This window comes from Magallana gigas, chromosome 10, assembly GCF_963853765.1.
Source record: "Magallana gigas chromosome 10, xbMagGiga1.1, whole genome shotgun sequence".
NCBI lineage: Eukaryota > Metazoa > Mollusca > Bivalvia > Ostreida > Ostreidae > Magallana > Magallana gigas.
Window position 1 is genome coordinate 6,984,884 of NC_088862.1, and position 21,222 is coordinate 7,006,105.

Genomic DNA, 21,222 nt, shown 5'->3' on the forward strand with positions numbered 1-21,222 from the left:
AATATTTTGATCTTTAAAAACCATTTCATGAAACTGAAAATATTAGGCTTTGTCGCAAGTTTTTTTGTGAAACGCAGCCCATATCCATAATTATATGCAAGTACAGTTCGTTTGGGTGAAAAGAAGGAACATTCAAATATAAATGGTGCAGTTTAAGGGAAGCAAATATACCCCCTTCCCAATTATAGTAACGACAAGTCTGTTAACCCTGTTATCAAAGGGAGATAATTCAAGTCCATGGAATACACATTCTCTGCCAGCAATTAATAGTATCGCCTTAAGGTGGAATAACACACCTGGAAAAAGTCCCTCAAATTACTAAGAAATGTATTGTTAATTAAAGATATAATGATAAATAAACTGTACAAATGTCAAATAAGCGAAAAATATGCAGTTTGGGGATAAAAAAAAATGAATATCTAAAACAATTATTCCAGTAAGTAACAACAAAAGCCCCTGCGGGATTCAAACTCAGGATGTACAGATCACAAGTCTGACACATTATCTACTTGGCTAAGTATGTTACATGTTTCAGTCCATAAAATCCTTTTTAATAAAACGAAATGTCGTTTCGATCAGCGGTCAGCCATTTTGTGATGATGTGTTATTCCACCTTAGAGGAAGAGTTCAAAGTATAACTGAATTCTGCATAGTTAACAATATGGCAAATTAAGGGTGACAATTATTTCCTTTTCTCTTTTTCTCTGGGGAAATAAAAAGAGATCTTTAACACTTTCTTTTCAACCACAGTAAAAACAGTAAGTGAACAACATAAAATATAACAAGCAGAAATTGAATTATGACTTTTTAACAAATTTAATTCAATAATAAAACTCTTCAAATTCAACAAGCAATTTAGCAAGGAAGACAAGATCACAGAATGAAATACATAAAATTTAGTAAGAGTTCACATTAAAATTTCCATCACACATTTTAATTCATCCGCTCTGACTAGAAACACACATTTCACCCAAAGGCTGTCTTTCGTAGTCACCCCGTTTGATGGGCATGAGTATTGCTAGCTACAGTTCTGCAGCTAGAGTATTGCACATCTAAACTAAATGTGTGGACATGAAATTCCAAATACAATCTTAATTTTTAAACCAGGAGAAAATTAATATTAAGTTTAAGGACGATGATTAAAAGTCAACAGGAAATGAAATGAAACCTAATGAAAAAAGTTACCCTTTAATACCCGATAATATTTATTTATAAGGTAGAGGTTAGAGGTATATTTCGAAAATCTAATTATATTATAATAAAATATTATATAATATATTAACGTAAGGGGGTATATTTTTCATTATGTGTAAAATAGTCTTGAAAAAAAACACCTTTCTTTTGGCACTCTTTGCACTTGCATAGTTTCGTATATATAAACCTCATTGTACACCAATTAAGGACACTTGTCTGAGATCTCTCTCTCTCTCTCTCTCTCTCTCTTTCTCTCTCATTTTTTTTGGACATAAGTAAATAATGTAGTCTAGTCAAAACTCCTATAATCTCTTTTTTCTATCTCTCTCAATGTACATCAGTAATTGTTTTAGACTACAAATCTCTCTCTCTTTCATTCTTTCTTTCTCCTTTTCTCTCAGTGTTACAACAGTAAAAAAATTATGTTTAAAATATGAACCTTTAAAACTAATCTCTCTCTCTCTCTCACGGTTCTCCATTATCCTCTATCAATGGTATAGGACTGTAGGAAATGTTTTTGTTCCGTTTATAGTACACCCAGCATGACCCCAGCAGTAAGATCAACAACAGCCCGCTCAGCCCACTAAGGATGGCCACACCCACGTAGGAGTCTGCAACACAAAACATATTATACTATAAATATTTACATATCTCATATTACTATGAATTAATTTTGTATGTATAGTCCATGTGGGGATCTAGAGGGGGGTCCACTGCAAAATTCAAGTTTCTTTGAATTACACCACAAAAATATGCCTTGCCCCCCCCCCCCCTCCAACCTCCAATGGAAAAAATGTCTGGATCTGTGCATATATAGTTCAATACATTTCATCAATGACTATTTTGATATTTATTCATACAGCTGATGAAAAGTAATAGGGATTCATTCTGATCAAATATGATTGGGCGGGATCAAATCTATCATAAAGCCCTTCAGGATTTATTAGACTTGATCACTCCTGACCATATTTGATTATCTCACAATACTCAAAGAATGATTCCTTATTCCATAAATCAAATACATTTACATTCTGCAAAAATTTTGTTTGTAAAGTGTATGGAAAGCTAATGTATTAGACATTGCACAAACTTGGAGGTCAAATGTTAATTTATACATTGTTGAATGTTATTCAAGTGCAATGTTGTAAGTGAAAACTAAAATTCACAATAGCCTTTCCTTTAATTTTCAGTAACTCAGTTTATGTGTACACAGTGACACTGTTGAACCACTACATGTACGTACATCAAATGATGTGAGGCAAAAACCAACAAACAACTGAAAGATTTTAACAATGATTCAAAAGAAAACTTTTCGACCTAAAAATGCTCAATACAATGATAAGAAACATGCACAAATCTGTTTTTTTTAAGAATTAAAATCCACAAATAATAAACATCAAACGAACAAAAACACTTGTTTACATATTTTTGGGACTGATTTATCTTAGCAACAAGGTCAAGGATATCCCAACGCCCAAAACCATTAACATAATAATGGATGCTAATCCTTGGGAATCGCTCTCTGAAACTGAAATGTTAATAAAATATTATTACAATAGAAATAGCCTTGGTTTTCAAGAACTGCACTTTTGTCAGGAAGCTAATAGTAGAGGTTAACCATACAGCAGCTTATACTGTTGGGGGTGATTATTTTACTTTAGCCTATGAACAATCAGATTTATTGGATAGCCAAAGACGGATGTATGAAAGAAATGATGAAAACACAAAATGAATGTGCCATGAGAGAGAGAGAGAGAGAGAGAGAGAGAGAGAGAGAGAGAGAGAGAGAGAGAAATAAGTTGCAAAAAGACAAGCGTTAACACATAAGTAACAAATCAAGCATAACAGAATTCTACAGGTGACTTACTGGTGACTTGAGTTGTGTCGTTTTCTGCTGGTGGTGATTTCACTTGACATTCTGTTTTGATGTCAGTAACCATCATATCAGACAGCAGATTTACAAACATTGGAAAAGGACAGTCCAATTCACAGCCTTCAAAAGATATCAAAAGAGAAGCTAGTGTGAACCATGTACCTGATTGTAATGTTGATTCTAAATTATATGCAAAGAGTTAAATATATTACTAATAGGTGTAATAATTTGAGAAGCTTATTTTGCTAAATAATATAGTTTTTAATTTAGATCACTTTGAGATCACATAAAAATATAATACACATTGTCACAAAGTTCATATCCTGTATAGTTTGCTAAAAAAATCTTAAATTAATCTTTTAAAATCACAAGAACAACTGTTCCAAATAGGAGAGGTAATGCGGTATTTACCCCGGTCATTTCCCCTTTTACACAAATTTTAACCCCCCCACCCCCACCCCCCCCCCCCAAAAAAAAAGGATACATGATTAAATATTAATTATTGCAAAAGTTTATAGTAATTTAAGCACTGGTTATTCTACATTCTTATGATTTAAATTTTTTTTAAAATCAACATTGAGAGCTTCAAAACATTTTACACGAATTTAATTCAATGAGCTTTATTAGGAATTAAATTTATCATAGTACTGAGCCCCCCCCCCCTTTTTTTTTTAAAAATGTATCCAGAGAAATATTTGCCCATTATTTATTTTAGCCCCTTTTGCCCTAGTTATCAGCGGGCAAGTTAAGACTTGGCAAATCAAAATATTTCAAACTTTTTCTCTCTAAATACAGCTGTTTTTGGGTGAATTGAAGACAGGGCAAAACTGTTTGCAAGAGTACCGTAGAAGGGCGAAAATAACCCTGTATACCGTAACCTGGTTACGCTACAATTCTTACCTTGAATGGGGATGGGATAAAGATGCAGATCTGTCGAATTGGTTTCATTTCTGAGGAAGACTTTTACAACAAAATTTGTGGAGTTCATTTCATGCAGTTCTACGACTAGTGAAGTAGAGTACTGAGGCTGCACCGCAGGGAATTCTGGGTAACGGTAGTATTTCAAAACCGAGAGCAAACCAATGACTGTGTCATCATGCTGGAAGAAAATAATGATTACTAGTACTTATTCAGAGGGATAGATGGTTAAAAACGTGGGGCCATTTTTACACTAATATTAATCTCCTTAAAAAGAAGAGCTTTGTTTAAAGATTTAAGGACATATGAAAGTATTTAAAGAAAATTGTATGAAATTTCTCCTTAAAACTTTATGATATTTTATGGCTAAAAATATCATATCTAAAATTTTAAGATAGATCTAATTGGTAAGTTGACCTGATCCCACTTTCTTTGAAAATTAAGAGGGCAGTAGCTTAAACCTGAAAATGATGTAATTTAAGCACCCAGTGTAGACTCATTAACAAATGACCCCCACAACCCTTCAATGCTGTCAAGCCAGTCCAGGAGTTGACGTTGCTTGAGCAGTATGCATGAGCACACAAAGAATTGTAAACTTATTAGCATACAGTGTAGACTCATATTAAAACAAATGACATCCACAATCCATCAGCCATATTGTCAAGCCAAGATCAAGAGCTAGCTTTCTCCTAACTGAGTCTGTTTGGGCAGCATGAGCACATAAAGAATCGTGAACTTCGATATTTGTGCATCATCTGTGCCTATCTGTGGTGTCTAATTTCACCTGTTTAAATTTTGCACTCAAAATGCATCAGCAGTAAACAGCATGAGTTACATGTATGTAATCTGTGATTGGAATTACAAAGATAATGTAATCTTAGGCAAAAAAGTCTTTATAGACACAAAGGGACTGGTTCATGTCGAGATATACTATAAACCAACTCTTATTTGCATCGATTTTATTTCGTGATTACTGAAGATTCCCTAAGACTATTTTTCACGACCATGCTTTATTCACACTCATTTTGATATAATACCTATACCACAAAGACAAGTTTCAGGTGAGAAACATTTGCAACGAAGAGTTTCTCGAGAATCTCTAGAATATTTCTCGCATACAAATAAAAGTTGATTTACAGTATGTGAAATGAGATCACAAAGTTCTCATGAGATTGAAAAAAAAATGTTGTACTCTGTAAATGTTGATTTACAGTATATATAGGCATGATTAGATCAACATATACATATTATAAGGTCTTACAGCAGAGTAAAGAATGATATCTGTATCCATTGACGTGTTCTTCTGCTTGGCTTTCATATTGGAAATCATCTTTGTCAAAAGGACTCCTACAATTAAGAAAAAAATGCTAAGGAATCAGATTTCGTGGTGGCTCAATTTTTATGGAATTTGCATGTACCTATGATGCATGAATAAATAAATTAGGGTTATAAAGTCATATTTCCTTTTGTAGGTAAAAGTAAATACACGAAATTACGTTCCCACGAACCTGTTGCAAGACTTGAGAATAAGAATAACTCCAGTTGTGAAATAAAATATGTATTAAATGAAAATATGATGAAAACACAGAGTATGACAAAGACAATATATCTGACAGATGGACACACAATGGCTCAAACGACTAACGTCGATACACATTTATCACACGCGAACTCGCACGCGGCTCTCCTCAGCAATACCAAAAACCAGTCAAAACTCACATGTGACCTCTTGTCACACTAAGTACCAGATAACACAAAATACACACTTACACTGTAAAATTTAAGAAATCCATAAATTTAGCCTCCATGAATTTAAATGATTCCATAGTACACCTAAACAGATACCTACATGCAGTACAGCGCTCTCCTGACTTTTTGAGTCACTATCAGAAACATTTCTGTGCATATGATATTTGTGTTTCTTGACTACATATAAGTCACTATCACTATTTTTCTGTAAGCATCAGCATAAATCAATATATTAAATATTTTCAGTCTGTAAATTTAAGAACCATTATATTATCAGTGATAATCAATGACTTTTAAGTCAGTATCTTGACATTTTCAGTAGGTATCAGTCAATTTTAAGTGAATATCAGTGAATTTCTAGTGAGTTATAAGTACATGGCTCACCTGATCTAAGACGTGCCATCTGTTGGGTGGGGTACTGGAGACTGTTATGAAAGTCTCGGAGACCCATTATCTCATCAAATGTCCCGTTCACAGCCAACCATCCAACAGTTGGATCAATCTTATTGTGTCTGTTCTGCAACATGTACAAACAAGTAGTGTCCTTCTTATCATTGGAATTTATATACGTGAGGCCCACGGGCCATATTGCTCACCTGAACCACAGTTTTTAAGTGAGTTAAACAGTACAAGGAAAATATTACTTTCCAAATTATCTTGTAAATAACTCTTAACTTATTGCTTTGCAATCTTCATGATACCTGTGTATTACATATATTATATCAATTTTTTTTGGCCTCTCTCATAAAACAACCAATCACTGTTATATATTACCTCACAAAATAATGGGTCTTGAACATCAAAGAGACTTTCAATGGTAGGTGGAAGACCGGTATTCTTAGATATGTGATGTATCAACCACTACAAAAAACATTAAAATTTAATATATTTTATTCGACAGAACACCATCAGATACAATTCAAAATGAATAAAGCACAGTTTATGTTCAACAATCAGCCAAAAAAAAAATCCAAATTATGCTTTTCACTTGAGAAAATGTTTACAAATTACTGTCCAGGTATTATATTTGGCTGTTCACTCTAATGCATTTAATGCAAAATGTTAAGTACATCTCTAAATGCCAGGCATGTATTTGAAAAAATGTTATGATATAAATTATGAAATTACATTTAATGAAATCAATGATGTTGACAATGTACAAATATACCACCTGATTATTAAAATGGTTTCTTGAAAACTGCTTAGATTTTTATTGCTGACAACTGTAATATTCATATTAGAAAAATTACCTCTTTTTCTTTGGTGATATTTTTCAGTTTATGGTCTTTTGACATGAATTCTTGCTGAAGTTTGGCCAGCAGTGGACAATTGGCATGAGAACTTAGCAGCTTTGTAAACAGAACAATAATAAAGGGATGATTCTTTGTTACTACACACAAAAGTACCGGTACAAATTTTAACACAAACTAAACATCACAAGGAAATCTGTATTGTTAAACAACATCACAGCTAGATAATCAATTTGAAAAAGATTTGTGAGAAATTTTTGCTTAGTGATATGTTCATTATTATGGACAAGTGCAAATTTCTGTATGAAATAAGTAATTCGAAGCAGACAAACACAAAAGGCCAGGGCTGGGTTTTACAAAAGAACTTAAATAACATGACAATTTTTTTTCATACAGACTTTTTGAAGGATCCTCCACTCACAATATTTAAACAAGTTCATTTATTCTAAATGATTTTTTTCCTCTAGGCTATTTCGACATTTTAGAAGTTCAGCTCATGAGTGTAGCTGACAAATAATAAATTTATAAAATATATAGGGAAATGACAAAGTCCTGCTCTTGAGTGTTGCTCTTGAGTGTGAATTGCAGAGCCCGCCAATCAGGGAAGCAGCGGACATTGCAGGCCGTCCCAAGTAAATGACAAATGTTGTAAGTGCTGGTACAATTTCCTTTATAAAACACAACCCTGATAGACATTGCTAGCTAGCAGCTTGACCTACATAATCCTCTATAGGAGGTAGAGTATGGACAGGTATGGGCTGCCACGTGTTGTTCCAGGCCTGGGTGGGTGTTGGTGAGGGGTAGAGACCGGCTAACACACAGTAAGCACTCATCAGTGTCCGGTCCATATCTGTACTCCTCACAAACACCTGTAGTGTCAGAAATAAAGTATGTTACATATATATACTTAAGTCAAATATAATTCAACTTTAAAACTAAAAGAGCAATATTGAGATTTAAAAAATGAATTAACTTGTCTTTTCAGGAACAATTAGATACATTGTACCGGCAAATTTATCAAATTTATTCAATCATTTTGATTTTCAAAACAATGATCAACATTAATAAAAGTACAACTAAAACACTATATGGAAGGAACAAATACCATTGACCTATATATACGGTACATGTATTAGCGAGAAAATGTGACCTGTTCATTGCAGCTGTTGAAAGTAGAAAGTATTGCCAACAATGTTCTAAAAGCAATTTCTTGTTATTCTGTTACCTACAGTTTATAAGTTGTTTGTTAATTGTCTATGGTTTATTAGTAGTTGGTTGTGTATGCATGGTTTATTAGTAGTTTGTTACCAATGGTTTATTAGTAGTTTGTTGTTTTAAATAAGGTATTCGATTTATAACAACCACATTTTGTACCAAATAAATGAATGGTCCGATATTCTTAATCATAATATCATTTTGAAGGTGTTATCAAATAAAAATACTCCACCAAAGGAATTTTCAAAATTTTAATTACCAGTATGGTACTTGTGACTAATTACACCTTGAATTTTGCATTGAAGTCTATGGGCAATGTATGTTTTATCAAGATATAGTGAAAAGTAACTTAAAATTCATGATATGGATGTAGGTTGTTGGATAGTAGTTTGTTATAATCTCTTTCGCATGTGATTAGCTATATTACGTATATTTTAAACTAACTTTTAAGCTACATTGTACTACAGCAATTTGTTAATTATTTGTTCTAGCAGTAGTTTGTTTGCCTTTTATCTGTATGAGTATAATTATACAGATTAAGCACATTTTATATTTTTCTTTCTTTTTGGGTGTATTTTTATGTCTAAAGTAAATTCAACCCTGTAGCTAGTTCAACAATACTGGTAAATCAAATATACATATGTAAATTAAGTAATAAAAGTTCATAAATGATACACTGTGCATGGTGATTATTAACTTTGCTAATGTATTTCCTTGAAGTTCTTTTTGGGCATATTATGATATATTAAACTGTAAATCCAACCAATATAGTCTTCCTTATAAACAACATCTTCATCTCAGCTCATCAAGTTTATGAAAAAAAAGGCAAAAAAAAATCACTACATTCTTTTAAACAAGTGAAAAGTGTCAATGTGACAGCAAACCGGGTTTTCTTTTATGTGAACTGTATATCCATAATCCATGTCAACCCGTATCCAGTGAAATGGATAAGGTGAAAGGGTACCCTATATGCAATATTTTGCCAAAAAATGACTAAGTTCAAAAGCTAGTATTTTTTTCATTAATTATCAGAAATCTAAATCCTAGCAATCTGCACACCTCTGATATATGTACAATTGATCTATTAAAGAACAACTTCCTATCTTGAAAACTGTAGGAGGAGTTATCCGTACAATGAGGGTACCCTATATGCAATATTTTGCCAAAAAATGAATAAGTTCAAAAGCTAGTATTTTTTTCATAAATAATCAGAAATCTAAATCCTAGCAATATGCACACCTCTAATATATGTACAATTGATCTGCAAAAGAACATTTTCCTATCTTAAAAACTGAATGAGGGTACCCTTTTGGCAGCCGCCCGCCCACCCGCCCGCTCGCCATTTTAATAACCGGATTTTTCCGTTGGAAAACCCGATTAAAAATGCTTTCAACATGAATTTATGTATTTCCTTCTTTTTGGGCATATTATGATATATTAAACTGTAAATTCAACCAATATAGTCTTCCTTATAAACAAAATCTTCATCTCAGCTCATCAAGTTTATGAAAAAAAAGGCAAGCAAAAAAAAATCACTACATTCTTTTAAAAATGTTCTCAACATGAATTTTTGTATGAAATTAACCCTGCATTCATGTACACATACTTTAAACCAAATTTTTATTGCGTGAGATAAAATTTCGCAATATTCATGCAAACCTTCATTGAACCCATAGTTGGCATAGCATGTCTTGCTTGAGAATAACTGTGGACCTCATTTTCCCAAATTTTCGCACCAAAAATCTTGTACATTATGGTTAATAAAGTCTCTCCCATTTTTTAAAAATTTTAATAAAGATCACCAAGATAGCTGAAAAATAAAAAACAAACCAGTACTTCAATGAGATATTGTAAGCTAACTTTTAATCCCAGCAGAGAAATTTTAATGAGGTTTGCGAAAGCCTTATTGTCAAGAATATTTCTCCCTGCAACCAGTATTTGCCAAATACTGTGGAATCATTTAGATTCATGTGGACCAACTTTTGTGGAATGTGAGGTTTTTGCTTTTACGTGGGGATGTAATTTCACAGAAGCGTCAGTTTCCATTTTCAGTAAGAAAACTAGCTCTTTCATAGTTTGTTTTCCGTTGAGAATGAAAATTTGTGGATTGGGTCTACCCACGTATATCACAAAAATTGATCCACCACAAACTTTAATGATTCCAAAAAGTTGTTATTAAAAAAAGGTGTGGATGCGCTTGGTCATGAAAATTAGGTAAATCAAAAAATAAAGTTGTCAGGAAAAATAATTGTTTTACAGTAAATATCCCAGTGAACACCGGACAACCATTACCTTTGTCCTGTTGTAGTTAACTGGTAGAAAGCCAAGCTTGTTTATGTACAGATCACGTATGGACTGCCCAAGCCGAAACTCTTGATCCATACCTAGCTGTTCAATTAGAAAGCCATTCATAAATTAGAATGTACATGTTAAATACTGACACTGGATTTTTCTAAAATAACTAAAATAATTGTTATTAATACAATGTACTGTATGCATGGACATGCAGGGAAATTTGCCCCTTTTTGATCCCATTTACCCTCGTAGACAGTGAGCTTATTTAAGACTGGGTAAAATCAATTGTCTCAAATTATTTCTCTTTGAACATAACATTGTCTAGGAGGACAAAAAAAAAAAAAACATCGGTTGAAAAATAACACTGTATACACTATTTAGATAATTATCAAAAGGAATAAAAAACAGATTTTTGATATCTGTCTGTCAGAATGGAAAAACTGAAGAAAAAAATTTTTGTTTAAATCAGCTAGGACCCATTTCTTACATAAGTATTTACTATTTAGTTCACAAACCTTAGACAACTGTCCATACCCCTGGGGCCAATCACTCTCCTTGACAGGGTCCAATGGGTATCGGTGTGTAGGGCTTCTATCTCCATGTCGGTACACCTAGAATTTAAAAGTTTCCACAGGTAAATGTAGGGCATATCGGTAATATTCCTTCCATGTGGGTCCTGTAAAAGGACCATTAATTCTCAATTGAAAATTGACCTTTTTTCCCCAAAATCAAAATGATTGAAAAATTCCAAAATAACTGCGTCATATTGTTTTACAAAAAATGCTGAATTTGTACTATAATGCTGAGTGAGATATCCTCTAGCTGCAGGTCTGTAGCTACTGGTCTGAGAAAATTCCGATGGATGACCTGGGAGCTACTGTGCCACCCAATGAAAAAATTGTAGAGGCCTATTTATTGGGCACAAAAATCTACACTACATTAGGACTACATTAGGTAGGAAAAAAGAAGGGTGTCATAATTTAAACATAATATAAGCCTATTTTCAAAATAGTTTTAATTTCATATTGCAAAAAAGCATATGGTAATTTAATAATTCCATCAGACATCTTTAATCTTTAAAAATATAGATCTATATAATATGTACATGTAACAGCTTTCGATGAACAAGTTTTTCTGTAACCCTACTGTTCAGGTAATTGATAGCCCTGTGAATCTTCATTTTGTGATCAATCTTACAAACTGGTATGCTTATATTTCACAAATTGCACAGCTGTTGTAACATCTGCCCGATATATCTAACTCCTGAAGCTGTTTTACTATCACCAGATCACGGCAAGGGTGACATTTATATTGTCTATTTATTATTTTTCCATCTTAATTATTATCTTCTATCTATATAAAGGATACAAACATCATCCTTGCCTCATACATATAATACGGCTTATTAAAATCAGTTGGTGATAGAAATACACTATAGTCTGTAAGAAATACTTACGATGTGCACCAAACGTAGAGTAGACTTTCCATTACTTTTTGAATGAGTAGATCTAGATTGTAAACAAATTACCATCACCAAAGAAACACAAGACGAAAGAGAAGCCCATTTCATCTCCTCCACGGTAAACAATTTGTATTTTGTTGACAGAAAAAGTTTTCAGTTCTTCCATACGGAAACAAATATTATCTGAAAAATTCCAAAACGTTCCGGATTACCTGGTTTTGAAAATTATGCAAAAAAGATTCATTAGCGATAAAAAAAATTATATTCAAACTTCAGAAATTTTAATCCAATGTACCAATAACACATAGCCATTCCTTGAAAATTTTCTGATTTTTTTCTGCATGAACATTTATGTTAAAAAGAAAGCGGAAAGCAATACTTTCGACTTTTATGTTCTACTTTCGTTTTGTCTCCAAGCATGCTGAAGGTGCGTTTACGTTTGATATTATTTATACCAATAGTTTACTATTTTGATTAGCATAATCATTTCAATATAGATAATAGATATTAGAAAAATCCAAGATTTATATTGTCACACAACGATCAGTGAATAACAACTCTACAGACTGATAGATAGATGTCATAGAGAATGTTTCTAATTTGTTGATAAATAAAGCACATTGTTTCACGTTGTTACTGCCAGTGTTGAGTTTTGAACTTTGGAAACTAATGAGATTGGAAAATACACTTGACAAGTAAAGTACCGGTATTGTAGTAGTTCGGGCTGTGATTTGTGAATATCGGCCTGGGTACCTCAGTGGTAGAGCTCCTGACTAGAGTGAATCCGGGTGGTTTCGCTCCGATCGCTTGTTCGCGCTGAGTCAGAGTGGTTTTGCTCCGAATACATGTTCGCCTCGAGTGGATTCGCCCGGATTGTATTAATTAACACCACAATACACACTGCTTGTTGCTTTTACTTTTAAATACGTAATTTGAATTATTTCTATCTACCACCATCAATAAAACCGTTAAATAAATAGCTTTTATTGCGATCTAATTTGGAGAACTAAAAAAAATTAAAGCTCTGCAAGGCATAACTACATAATTAATTAAGAAAACATTGCAAGTTATATGAACATTATACATAATTAAGTGAAATCACGGAAAATTGGCAAAAAATGATTTCACTCCCAACATGACAAATGTCCATAAAAGCATTAAGAAAGCAATGTAAGTAATGTTAAAATTTTACAGAACTAAGTGAATTCACTGATATATAATGGCTCACGGAAAATTGGCTAAAAATGCATTCGCTACACAAATGTTTATAAATGCATTATAATTAAGACAGCTCGATTAGGTGTAATCACGATAATTTTAAATTATTCCATAAAACACAACATTAGCAATTATTTGGGGTTTGCTTTAGATCGATAAATAAAGGTAATCCTTGATCGTTGATAATATTTATATAATATATTGAAAAGGGACGAAACCACTCGGCGCGAAACCACTCAGCGCGAACAAATGATCGGAGCGAAACCACCCGTTACCACTAGAGTTGCAGGGGTCACAGGTTCGATTCCTGTTCCAACCATATGTTTAGAATGTATCTATATGCTCATTCCTCCTTTCCTATTACAAAATTAAATGGCACATGAAATTATTTTTGTAAAAATAGTTAATGATATGATGATGATTGTAATTTTTATTGAATGCAATTTTTTTTACTTTCAGATTTTATGCATCCATGGATACAGGTGGGATAAATTATCATTCAGTGAATTGAATCTTACTCAATCATTTTTCATCAATTGTTTAACATTTCATTGAAACAAATCAGTTTTTCATGCATATTTTCAAAGGGAAACAAAGCCATAATTGAAATGCACAGCGTACCTATGTGCTAGAGTCAGGTATAAGGCATTCCTACTAGCTCTGGCTAGTGGGTTAACCATTTGGCTCGATCGGTAGAGTGCTGGACTGGAGTGCCAGAGGATCCGGGTTCAAACCTCAGCAGAGGCAAAAAGTGTCTCTGTTACATTTGGTGCCCATGTTTGGACCCGAGTATTCTCTGGTGGGTGAGAGAGATTGTCTCCAGAACTTTGCCCCACAGGCATTGGCACTCTGGAAGAGTCGAGGACGACTCTTTCCTAGAAGGAAGACAATATGGTAGAGTCAGGTATATGGCATTCCTACTAGGGTTAACCCTTTAGCTCGATCGGTAGAGTGCTGGACTGGTGTGCCAGAGGACCTGGGTTCAAACCCCAGCAGAGGCAAAAAGTGTCTCTGTTACACCTATACACTGTACATGTATCTTGCAGACTTTGTGATAGAAGCCTTTCTGTATAAAATACAATTCTGTAAAGCATGTCAAGAATTAATGCTCATTTATTTTGGTGGCAAGATCAGATACTTTTCCAAAACTAAAAATCAGATACTTTTCCAAAACTAAAAACTGTGCACATTGGCCACTACCTTTTTTTTTTTCTTACACGGAGTGAACTCAATGATTAAATACTCCAGTAGTACTTATTCTTTGAGAGTTTCACACAGAAGCCTCTGTACATGTATTTCTTGAGTCTATAACTTAATAATCAGTTAAATTAGCTCCATCTTATTGTTCAGTTGCCACAGGTTGATTATTAGAACCATTTTAACAAGAGCTTGGACTTCGAGTAGTTGTGTCAAACAGCAATGTGACGTTTGCATGTCTTGTCATTGCTTGCCACTCAGCCATATGGCTCTTTGAAATCAACAAGATTTGTCTAACTTTTGAGCTAAGACTACGCAATCGGTGCATATTTCACTTGAAACCACATCATTTTTAACTTGTTTTAACGCAAGAAAGAGATACTTACGTCCCACCGAAAGTCCAAGGTGACTGTCGTGTTAAAATGGTTCTAAGAGAAAAAACAAAGCAATAGAGAAATTATTGCAGGACACCCAAGTATTTGGCTGAGCACAGAGAAATATTGTTCCTTTGACTTTTTGCAATTGGTCATGGGTGCTTGTCCCCATAAAGGGACACAATGTTTTGCAAGGTGCATTTAGACTTGAAGTTGCTTCTTTCTTTTTATTGTAGACAGAATGACCAGAGTTTCAGAGAAAGAACTGGAGCATTAAGAAAGGTGCTCAAGAAATATGCAGATCTAGGTAAAAATCAAATATGATTATGAAAATATTTCATATGCTGTGTACTTCAAAATTAACTACAGTAACTATATTTATAGGTTTCAAAAGCAAATGTTTAAGACCCAATAAACGATGTACACATTTTTAGAGAAAAAATTTAAACTGATCTTACAATTATTTTCCAGTCTGTTCTTAAATTGATTACCATGATCAGTGTCATCAAGATGAAATTTGATTTGATTTTAATTTTTTCCCTAATTCATGTTTTGTCTGTGCAGTTTTTATATCAGCTCCTAATCAAGTGCCACCATTAGAGGGTGCTGAGGAAGAAAATGGAGCCACAAACAATGCCGGTAAATCAAAACAACAAAATGGTCTAGCTCCTCATGCATCTATGAAAGCATGGAAAGGAAACCCCCCCTTAAATTATTAAGGATTCCCAATTTAAATTTCTTTTGGTATGCTTGCTGATGTAAGTTCACTTTGGTCACATGCCCATTTATAATTCATCAAAAGCAATACATTTACTTCATTAGATCTACTCTTGCGGCATCAAGAAACAATTTTACACCTCTTTGGATTAACCAATGACATACACTGTAGGAGAAAATATATTAATCCTGTATTTGGTATTATTTAGAGGATTAAATTTTTTTTTGTGTATTTATTGGCTGAGTTGTTGACCTCTGTGTATACCAGATATATTAGAGGAATGACCTTGACCCGTCATTGTAGATCAGCGAGGGTGGTGGTTCTCGGCTCCAGATGACAGCTACATGGCCCAGGACTACACAGAATGTTGTAAGGGGTATGATGAGTCAGTGGAAGTCATCAAAAAAGCCCTCATAGAACAGGTCAGAAAATGACCTTTGTACAGGGTCACAAAATGGCCTTCAATAACATTAGAAAAAAACCTCTTATAATGTTGAAGGGTCAGAAAATGACTGAAAGTGCTGTATGTTCAGGGTCAAAAAATTACTTCCTAGGGGGGTCAGGATATGACCTCAGTTAATTCAGGGTCAGATAAATACTTATGTACAGGGTCAGAAAATTACCTTCAAGAAGGTCAGAGAAAGACTTCTGTATATGTAGGGTCAGAAAATGACCTCTGTATGGGGCCAAAGAATGACTTCTGTACAGGGTCAGAAAATTACTTCAGTATGGGGTCAAAACAAGACCTTTAACAAGGTCAGAAAATGACCTCACTACATGGTCACAAAATGACCACTGTACAACTGATATACTTTCATGGATTAACTAATAGTAATAAAATATAAAGACTATGTTCAATAATAGGTTTGTTAACTTAAAGATATTTTTTGTATGAGTGGTACCCTTAATTCTTCAAAAAACTGAGCCACCACAATTTTATCAGTATTGATTTGTAAATTGATGTCATGTTTCACAGGGCCCCTTTGATGGTATTCTAGCATTCAGTCAGGGAGCGACCATGGTATCACTGATCTGTGGCCTCAAAGAACAAGAGCCAGGTAAGCTTGCTGAAAATCTTGACAGAAAGAATTTAATTGAATGTAGATCAAATGCTTGCTGTCCATAGTACATATAAATACTGAAGAACTAGAAAGTAGAAAACAAAATTTCTTGAAATTTTGTAGTTTATACACGCAAAGTAAGGACATAATGTGTTGGTATGTATATTTGCAAAAAAGAAAGAAAATGGAATTTGTTTAGATTTCTGGGAGTTATGGCACTTTTATTGAACTATTCTATATTAACTTGACTGTGTCAGTTGTTGTTTTATTTTTAGATGGTCCATATCAATTCGACTTTGTGATACTTGTGGCAGGATTCAAAAGTCGCCAGAAGCAACACGACAGTTTATACCTCAAACCTATAACCACTCCATCCCTGCATGTGTTTGGAGATACGGACAAGGTCATTCCCAAAGGTAAAAAATAAATGATTGACAATAAAATAACAGGCAAACATTGTTAAAGCAAAGCCCTATGGGCAACATTATTACCATGTCATGTTCATGATTTATTATATCCCTATAATGAATTAGTAATAATAAATAGAGAGAATTCGCTAAACATGTATACATTTTTTATTCAACATGACAACCATTTGTGTTTATTGAGGCATTATAAATAAAGTTACTTTAGCAAATCTAATGTATTTTTCATTATAAATTGAAAGATATTTGTAGACATAAATTAATTCAAACAATTATGAAAGTTGGAATTACATGTTCTGTATTGACTTTTAAAACTATAACTAAAAGACAGTTTGTTGTAAAAGATGTAAATTTTGATTTTCTCTTAACAGGGCTCAAAATCAATTTGTTGTCGAATCATATTTATAAACAAGATTTCTAAATTGTAAACCTTTACAAGGGTTTCCTTAGAATTTTGCTTGGGACTTCCTAAAACTTCACTATATCCAAAAATTTGCTATATCCATGTTTGTACTAATTAATATGTTTTACAGTATATAGGAATTAATGATTTTGTTGTTTCCATTGATTCAGAAATAAGTTTTTTCTGGCTGATCAATTTCAGTCCAATGTAGAGAAAATAAAATGTTTTATTATATTTCATGTTAAATACTCAATTCTGATTGGTTAAGGCGCAGTTGATAATTCGTTCTATTACTCTCCGCGTTAGCAACACACTTGGCAACGGGTAACACAACGAATTGTTACATGCGCGTAAATCATGCGCGTAGTTCGCCATAGAATTCACGTCATTCCTATATAAAAGCAGTAAAGTTTTCTTTAAAATTAAGACATTCAGTGTAATAAAATGAATAGTGCCTGTTTGGGGGGGGGGGGGGTAAGAGATAAAATTGACACCCCTCGAATACCACTGTCAACCTCCGCTTCGCGTCGGTTGACAATGGTTTTCTCGGGGTGTCAATTTCAACTCTTACCCTCCCAAACAGGCACTATTTATATAATATTGACCTCCTAGGTCAATGCTGGTGAATACAGCTGTTTAACATTCTATTTTTCTAGAGCGTTGGATATCAGCAAATGAGAGAGCTAGATTTTAATCAATCATATAATAGAACTTTTTATTTTTTTTTCTAGATTGTTGGATCAGAGAGCTAGGAATTCATCAATCATACGATAAATCTGTATATTTTTTCCTTTTATTTTTGGTAGAGATGAGCGAGGATTTGTTGCAGTATTTCGTGGAGCCCAAGGTTCTAGAGCATGCCGGTGGTCACTTTATCCCCGTATCAGGACCACAGAAAAAGGCCTACATAGAATTCCTACAACCATTCATTGATAAAAAGAAGGAGCAAGAGACTAAATAACTGAGGATTACTAAGTCTTGTGATTTTGTCATTTCTCGTGTATCTGTGTATGTTTGATTGTATTTATTTTTTTAAATGTCTTTTACACGTTAGTGATACTGGCATAAATAAGTGAGAAAAAATATAATTTGTTTGATTCTTTCACCCCATTAATGATGATTATTATATAGAGAAGACAAAAAGACGGGGATAGGGGACAATGTATTTAAGGAGGCTAGGAGGTCAAAATATAATATGATATTAAAACCATCAGATTTAGCTGAAAATTTTATATGTGAGTTCTGAAGTTGTCAACTACTTTTTAGTAAAGAAAAATTTCATATATTTTAATATAAAATTTGATCATTTTCCATTATCTTTATATGGAGCTCTTCTTTAAAAGGAGGTCAATATTGTCTAAAATGGCAGCCACCCCCCAGCCCCCTTAAAACATTTCAGCTCTCTATCTCAATGATACATGTACTCCATATGATGGTTGGACAAACATGCAGACAAAATTTTCCATCTCAACAGAAATAGCTTTGTTTCGATGATATATGGATTTGACTACTTAAACCTGATTAATTTTGTTGTTGTTGTTATTAAATAGGGATTTTAGGGATTAATTTATACCATAATTCAAAACATATCGAATTCAAATACCAGGAGTAAAACAAATTGTGAAAGGAAGGATCCAACGTATACATGGGTTGCGCACGACGGTATTTTAAACACGAATAGGTAGAGATTGATAGATTAATTTTTTATTCAGAATGTGCTGAAAACCTATTGATCATAAAATGATTTTTAAAAGTACAAAGAAGGGGAAAGTTATGTAACGGTTAGAGTGTTAGTGAAAATTGATGTATGTAACTTTGTCAACGCGTTTCATTATAAAACCGCAGACATGATGCAATTTCAGAGCCGACTGGAACCTAATCAGATCAGATAAATGTGCATCCATTTCTGGAAACCCGGATCTGGCGATTAATGCTTGTTTTCCACCGGCGTCGATAACACCATTGTGTGTCAAAACATACAACCATACAAAATAGCGAAAATGATTAATGAAGCGAATGACGTGATCAATTAATTAAGCAAAATTGTAAACAGAAAACAGGTAATATATATAACGTTACGTGTGGTTCTCATGCAAACCTTTTATATATATAAAGACAGGTGATATATTTGATAGGTTTGTTTATGTTTTTAATTTTCATGGACGGGTGGGAATGATGCCGCAGTGCACGTGGGAATGATGCCGCAGTGCACGTGCGCACGCATTTGGAGTCATCGACTTCTGTTTATGGCTTGTCCCATGGAGATTCTTGCGTGAGTGTCCTTGGCTTATCCTTGATGACTATCTAAGTACATGTACATTTGTAAATTACTCGCCAACAGAGCGCAATATTTACTGAAAATGACCTTTATTAACCCCGTCCCTGAAAATACCTTATGTAACCATATTTAACATCCCTTTGTACTCATTGTTACTTTTTATAGCAGCTATCTACTTTTTTCCTGCTATTTGCCTTGCTCTTCAGATTCTTGAGTTATATAATTAATGGTTATTTATACAGCTTTAAGGGGGATTAAAAGCGTCCGATTTTAAATGCGTAAATTGATAATAATGTGAATGTATAATAAAGTTAAAGATTGGCACGAAAGAGTTCGATTTGGTTTTCTCCAATATCCTAAAAAAAACACCGACAATGCAAATCAAGGTTTATCAAAGAGATGGAAAAAAGAGATATTAGACTAAATCAGAAAAATAAGAAATATAAAGTGTTGGTAGTCATCATAATTTTACATTTATAACTTTTTCTTTCATAATGCTGATTAATGGCACAACGAGATAAGCGCAATTAGAACTAATCTGTTCTCATGGCAACGCATCACGCAACATGGCGTTACTACGAGGCATTACAAGCGCATGCAAAAAAGCTCTCATGAATACTAAAGTTTTCTTTTAACAATGTTTTCTCTTTTTTAGTACTCTCAGGGGAGCCATTTATTTTGGTTTTTTGAGTAAATACTAAGCACAGATTTGGCTGAAAAGCGTAAATTGACGAATCAATGCATCGGTGCAAGTCGATGGGTATTTTCTTTCAGTGACTATCTATCATACATCCCACGACAAGTCTAAAATAAGATTTAATAATTTACGAATTTCATATAACCTGCTTCATTTTCAATGGATAAAATTTCTTTTTATCTGTGCCTTTTTTGTACTTTGGAAGTTGTTCTGTTCGAAAGGTTGTTATATACTTTTGAGTCCATTCGACGCTGAATAGGGTCAAACTGTCAAGATAATTATTGACTATTCTGTTAAATTTTACTCATTGCAAAAGCTACGAAATGGTAACATTTTCTGAAGATATTAAAATAGACACGTAACTAGGGAAAGTGTTTGTGTGGGTGTGTTGAGGGGAGAGGGGGTCAAGAGGGACTATGTAGCCAATCCACTGACTTTTTCAAAAACGTACAGGTACCTTGGATTTATTCATTAATCTTTGAGATTTTAACGTTACAAGGCAGTCGGTCCCTCTACCTTTTGTCTGGTACAATCTCTTGAAAAAAAACCAACTATGCTGTTCGAGAAATTGAAAACGAATTTCAAAATGCTTTCATAGCATAGTTTATGTAAATAAATAAATAGAAAAAACCATTCGTAATAAAACATTATAAACAATAAACAAAGCACAGCATAACAATTCATTTCAGTTTAGTGACTTAGTGATACTACAATTGATATAAACTTGAACTTTTGAACTTCGCCGCGTATGTTTTCGTGAAACTTCGGCATAGGACAAAAGGGAAAACCTGTGATGTATGGCCCACTGGTCCAAACATGGCGTGACGTCCGGAAGTTAACCACTGCCGTTTCTTCCAAAACATATTTACCATAGATCTACGGTGTAAATATGGCG

General features: G+C 33.6%; 2 protein-coding genes across 3 annotated transcripts; one reads left to right on the forward strand and one right to left on the reverse strand.

Moving 5' to 3' along the window:
* Positions 1-797: 797 nt before the first annotated feature.
* LOC105348036 (lysosomal acid phosphatase) lies at positions 798-12,143 on the reverse strand. 2 transcript variants are annotated; one of them, XM_034452713.2, is made up of 12 exons: positions 11,951-12,143; positions 11,010-11,105; positions 10,492-10,587; positions 7,704-7,853; positions 6,985-7,083; positions 6,509-6,595; positions 6,119-6,251; positions 5,247-5,332; positions 3,968-4,166; positions 3,062-3,187; positions 2,617-2,722; positions 1,584-1,805 (listed from the first exon to the last, which is right to left on the reverse strand). In XM_034452713.2, the coding sequence occupies exons 1-11, from the start codon at positions 12,062-12,064 to the stop codon at positions 2,634-2,636; spliced, it is 1,275 nt and encodes a 424-aa protein (XP_034308604.2). In that variant the 5' UTR covers positions 12,065-12,143; the 3' UTR covers positions 1,584-1,805; positions 2,617-2,633. The 2 variants fall into 2 exon arrangements, with proteins under 2 accessions (XP_011455598.3, XP_034308604.2); XM_011457296.4 differs by lacking the exon at positions 2,617-2,722 and having other exon boundaries at positions 798-1,805.
* A 189-nt stretch (positions 12,144-12,332) lies between these two features.
* On the forward strand, positions 12,333-18,370 carry LOC105348024 (esterase OVCA2). The gene is made up of 8 exons (XM_066073153.1): positions 12,333-12,383; positions 13,634-13,656; positions 14,982-15,052; positions 15,310-15,384; positions 15,767-15,885; positions 16,440-16,521; positions 16,800-16,940; positions 18,159-18,370. The coding sequence occupies exons 1-8, from the start codon at positions 12,375-12,377 to the stop codon at positions 18,311-18,313; spliced, it is 675 nt and encodes a 224-aa protein (XP_065929225.1). The 5' UTR covers positions 12,333-12,374; the 3' UTR covers positions 18,314-18,370.
* The last annotated feature ends 2,852 nt before the right edge of the window (positions 18,371-21,222 follow it).

What these genes read in the sequence shown, in the direction of transcription:
- LOC105348036 (XM_011457296.4), bottom strand. Translation starts at nt 12,064, where the DNA reads ATGAAATGGGCTTCTCTTTCGTCTTGTGTTTCTTTGGTGATGGTAATT. An exon ending in ATATCACCAAAGAAAAAGAG is followed by an intron (nt 6,596 to 6,984) that starts GTAATTTTTCTA and finishes TGTTTTTTGTAG; the next exon opens with TGGTTGATACATCACATATC. An exon ending in CGACACAACTCAAGTCACCA is followed by an intron (nt 1,806 to 3,061) that starts GTAAGTCACCTG and finishes TTTGTGTTGCAG; the next exon opens with ACTCCTACGTGGGTGTGGCC.
- LOC105348024 (XM_066073153.1), top strand. An exon ending in TGGAGCCACAAACAATGCCG is followed by an intron (nt 15,385 to 15,766) that starts GTAAATCAAAAC and finishes CCGTCATTGTAG; the next exon opens with ATCAGCGAGGGTGGTGGTTC. An exon ending in CCTCAAAGAACAAGAGCCAG is followed by an intron (nt 16,522 to 16,799) that starts GTAAGCTTGCTG and finishes TTTTATTTTTAG; the next exon opens with ATGGTCCATATCAATTCGAC.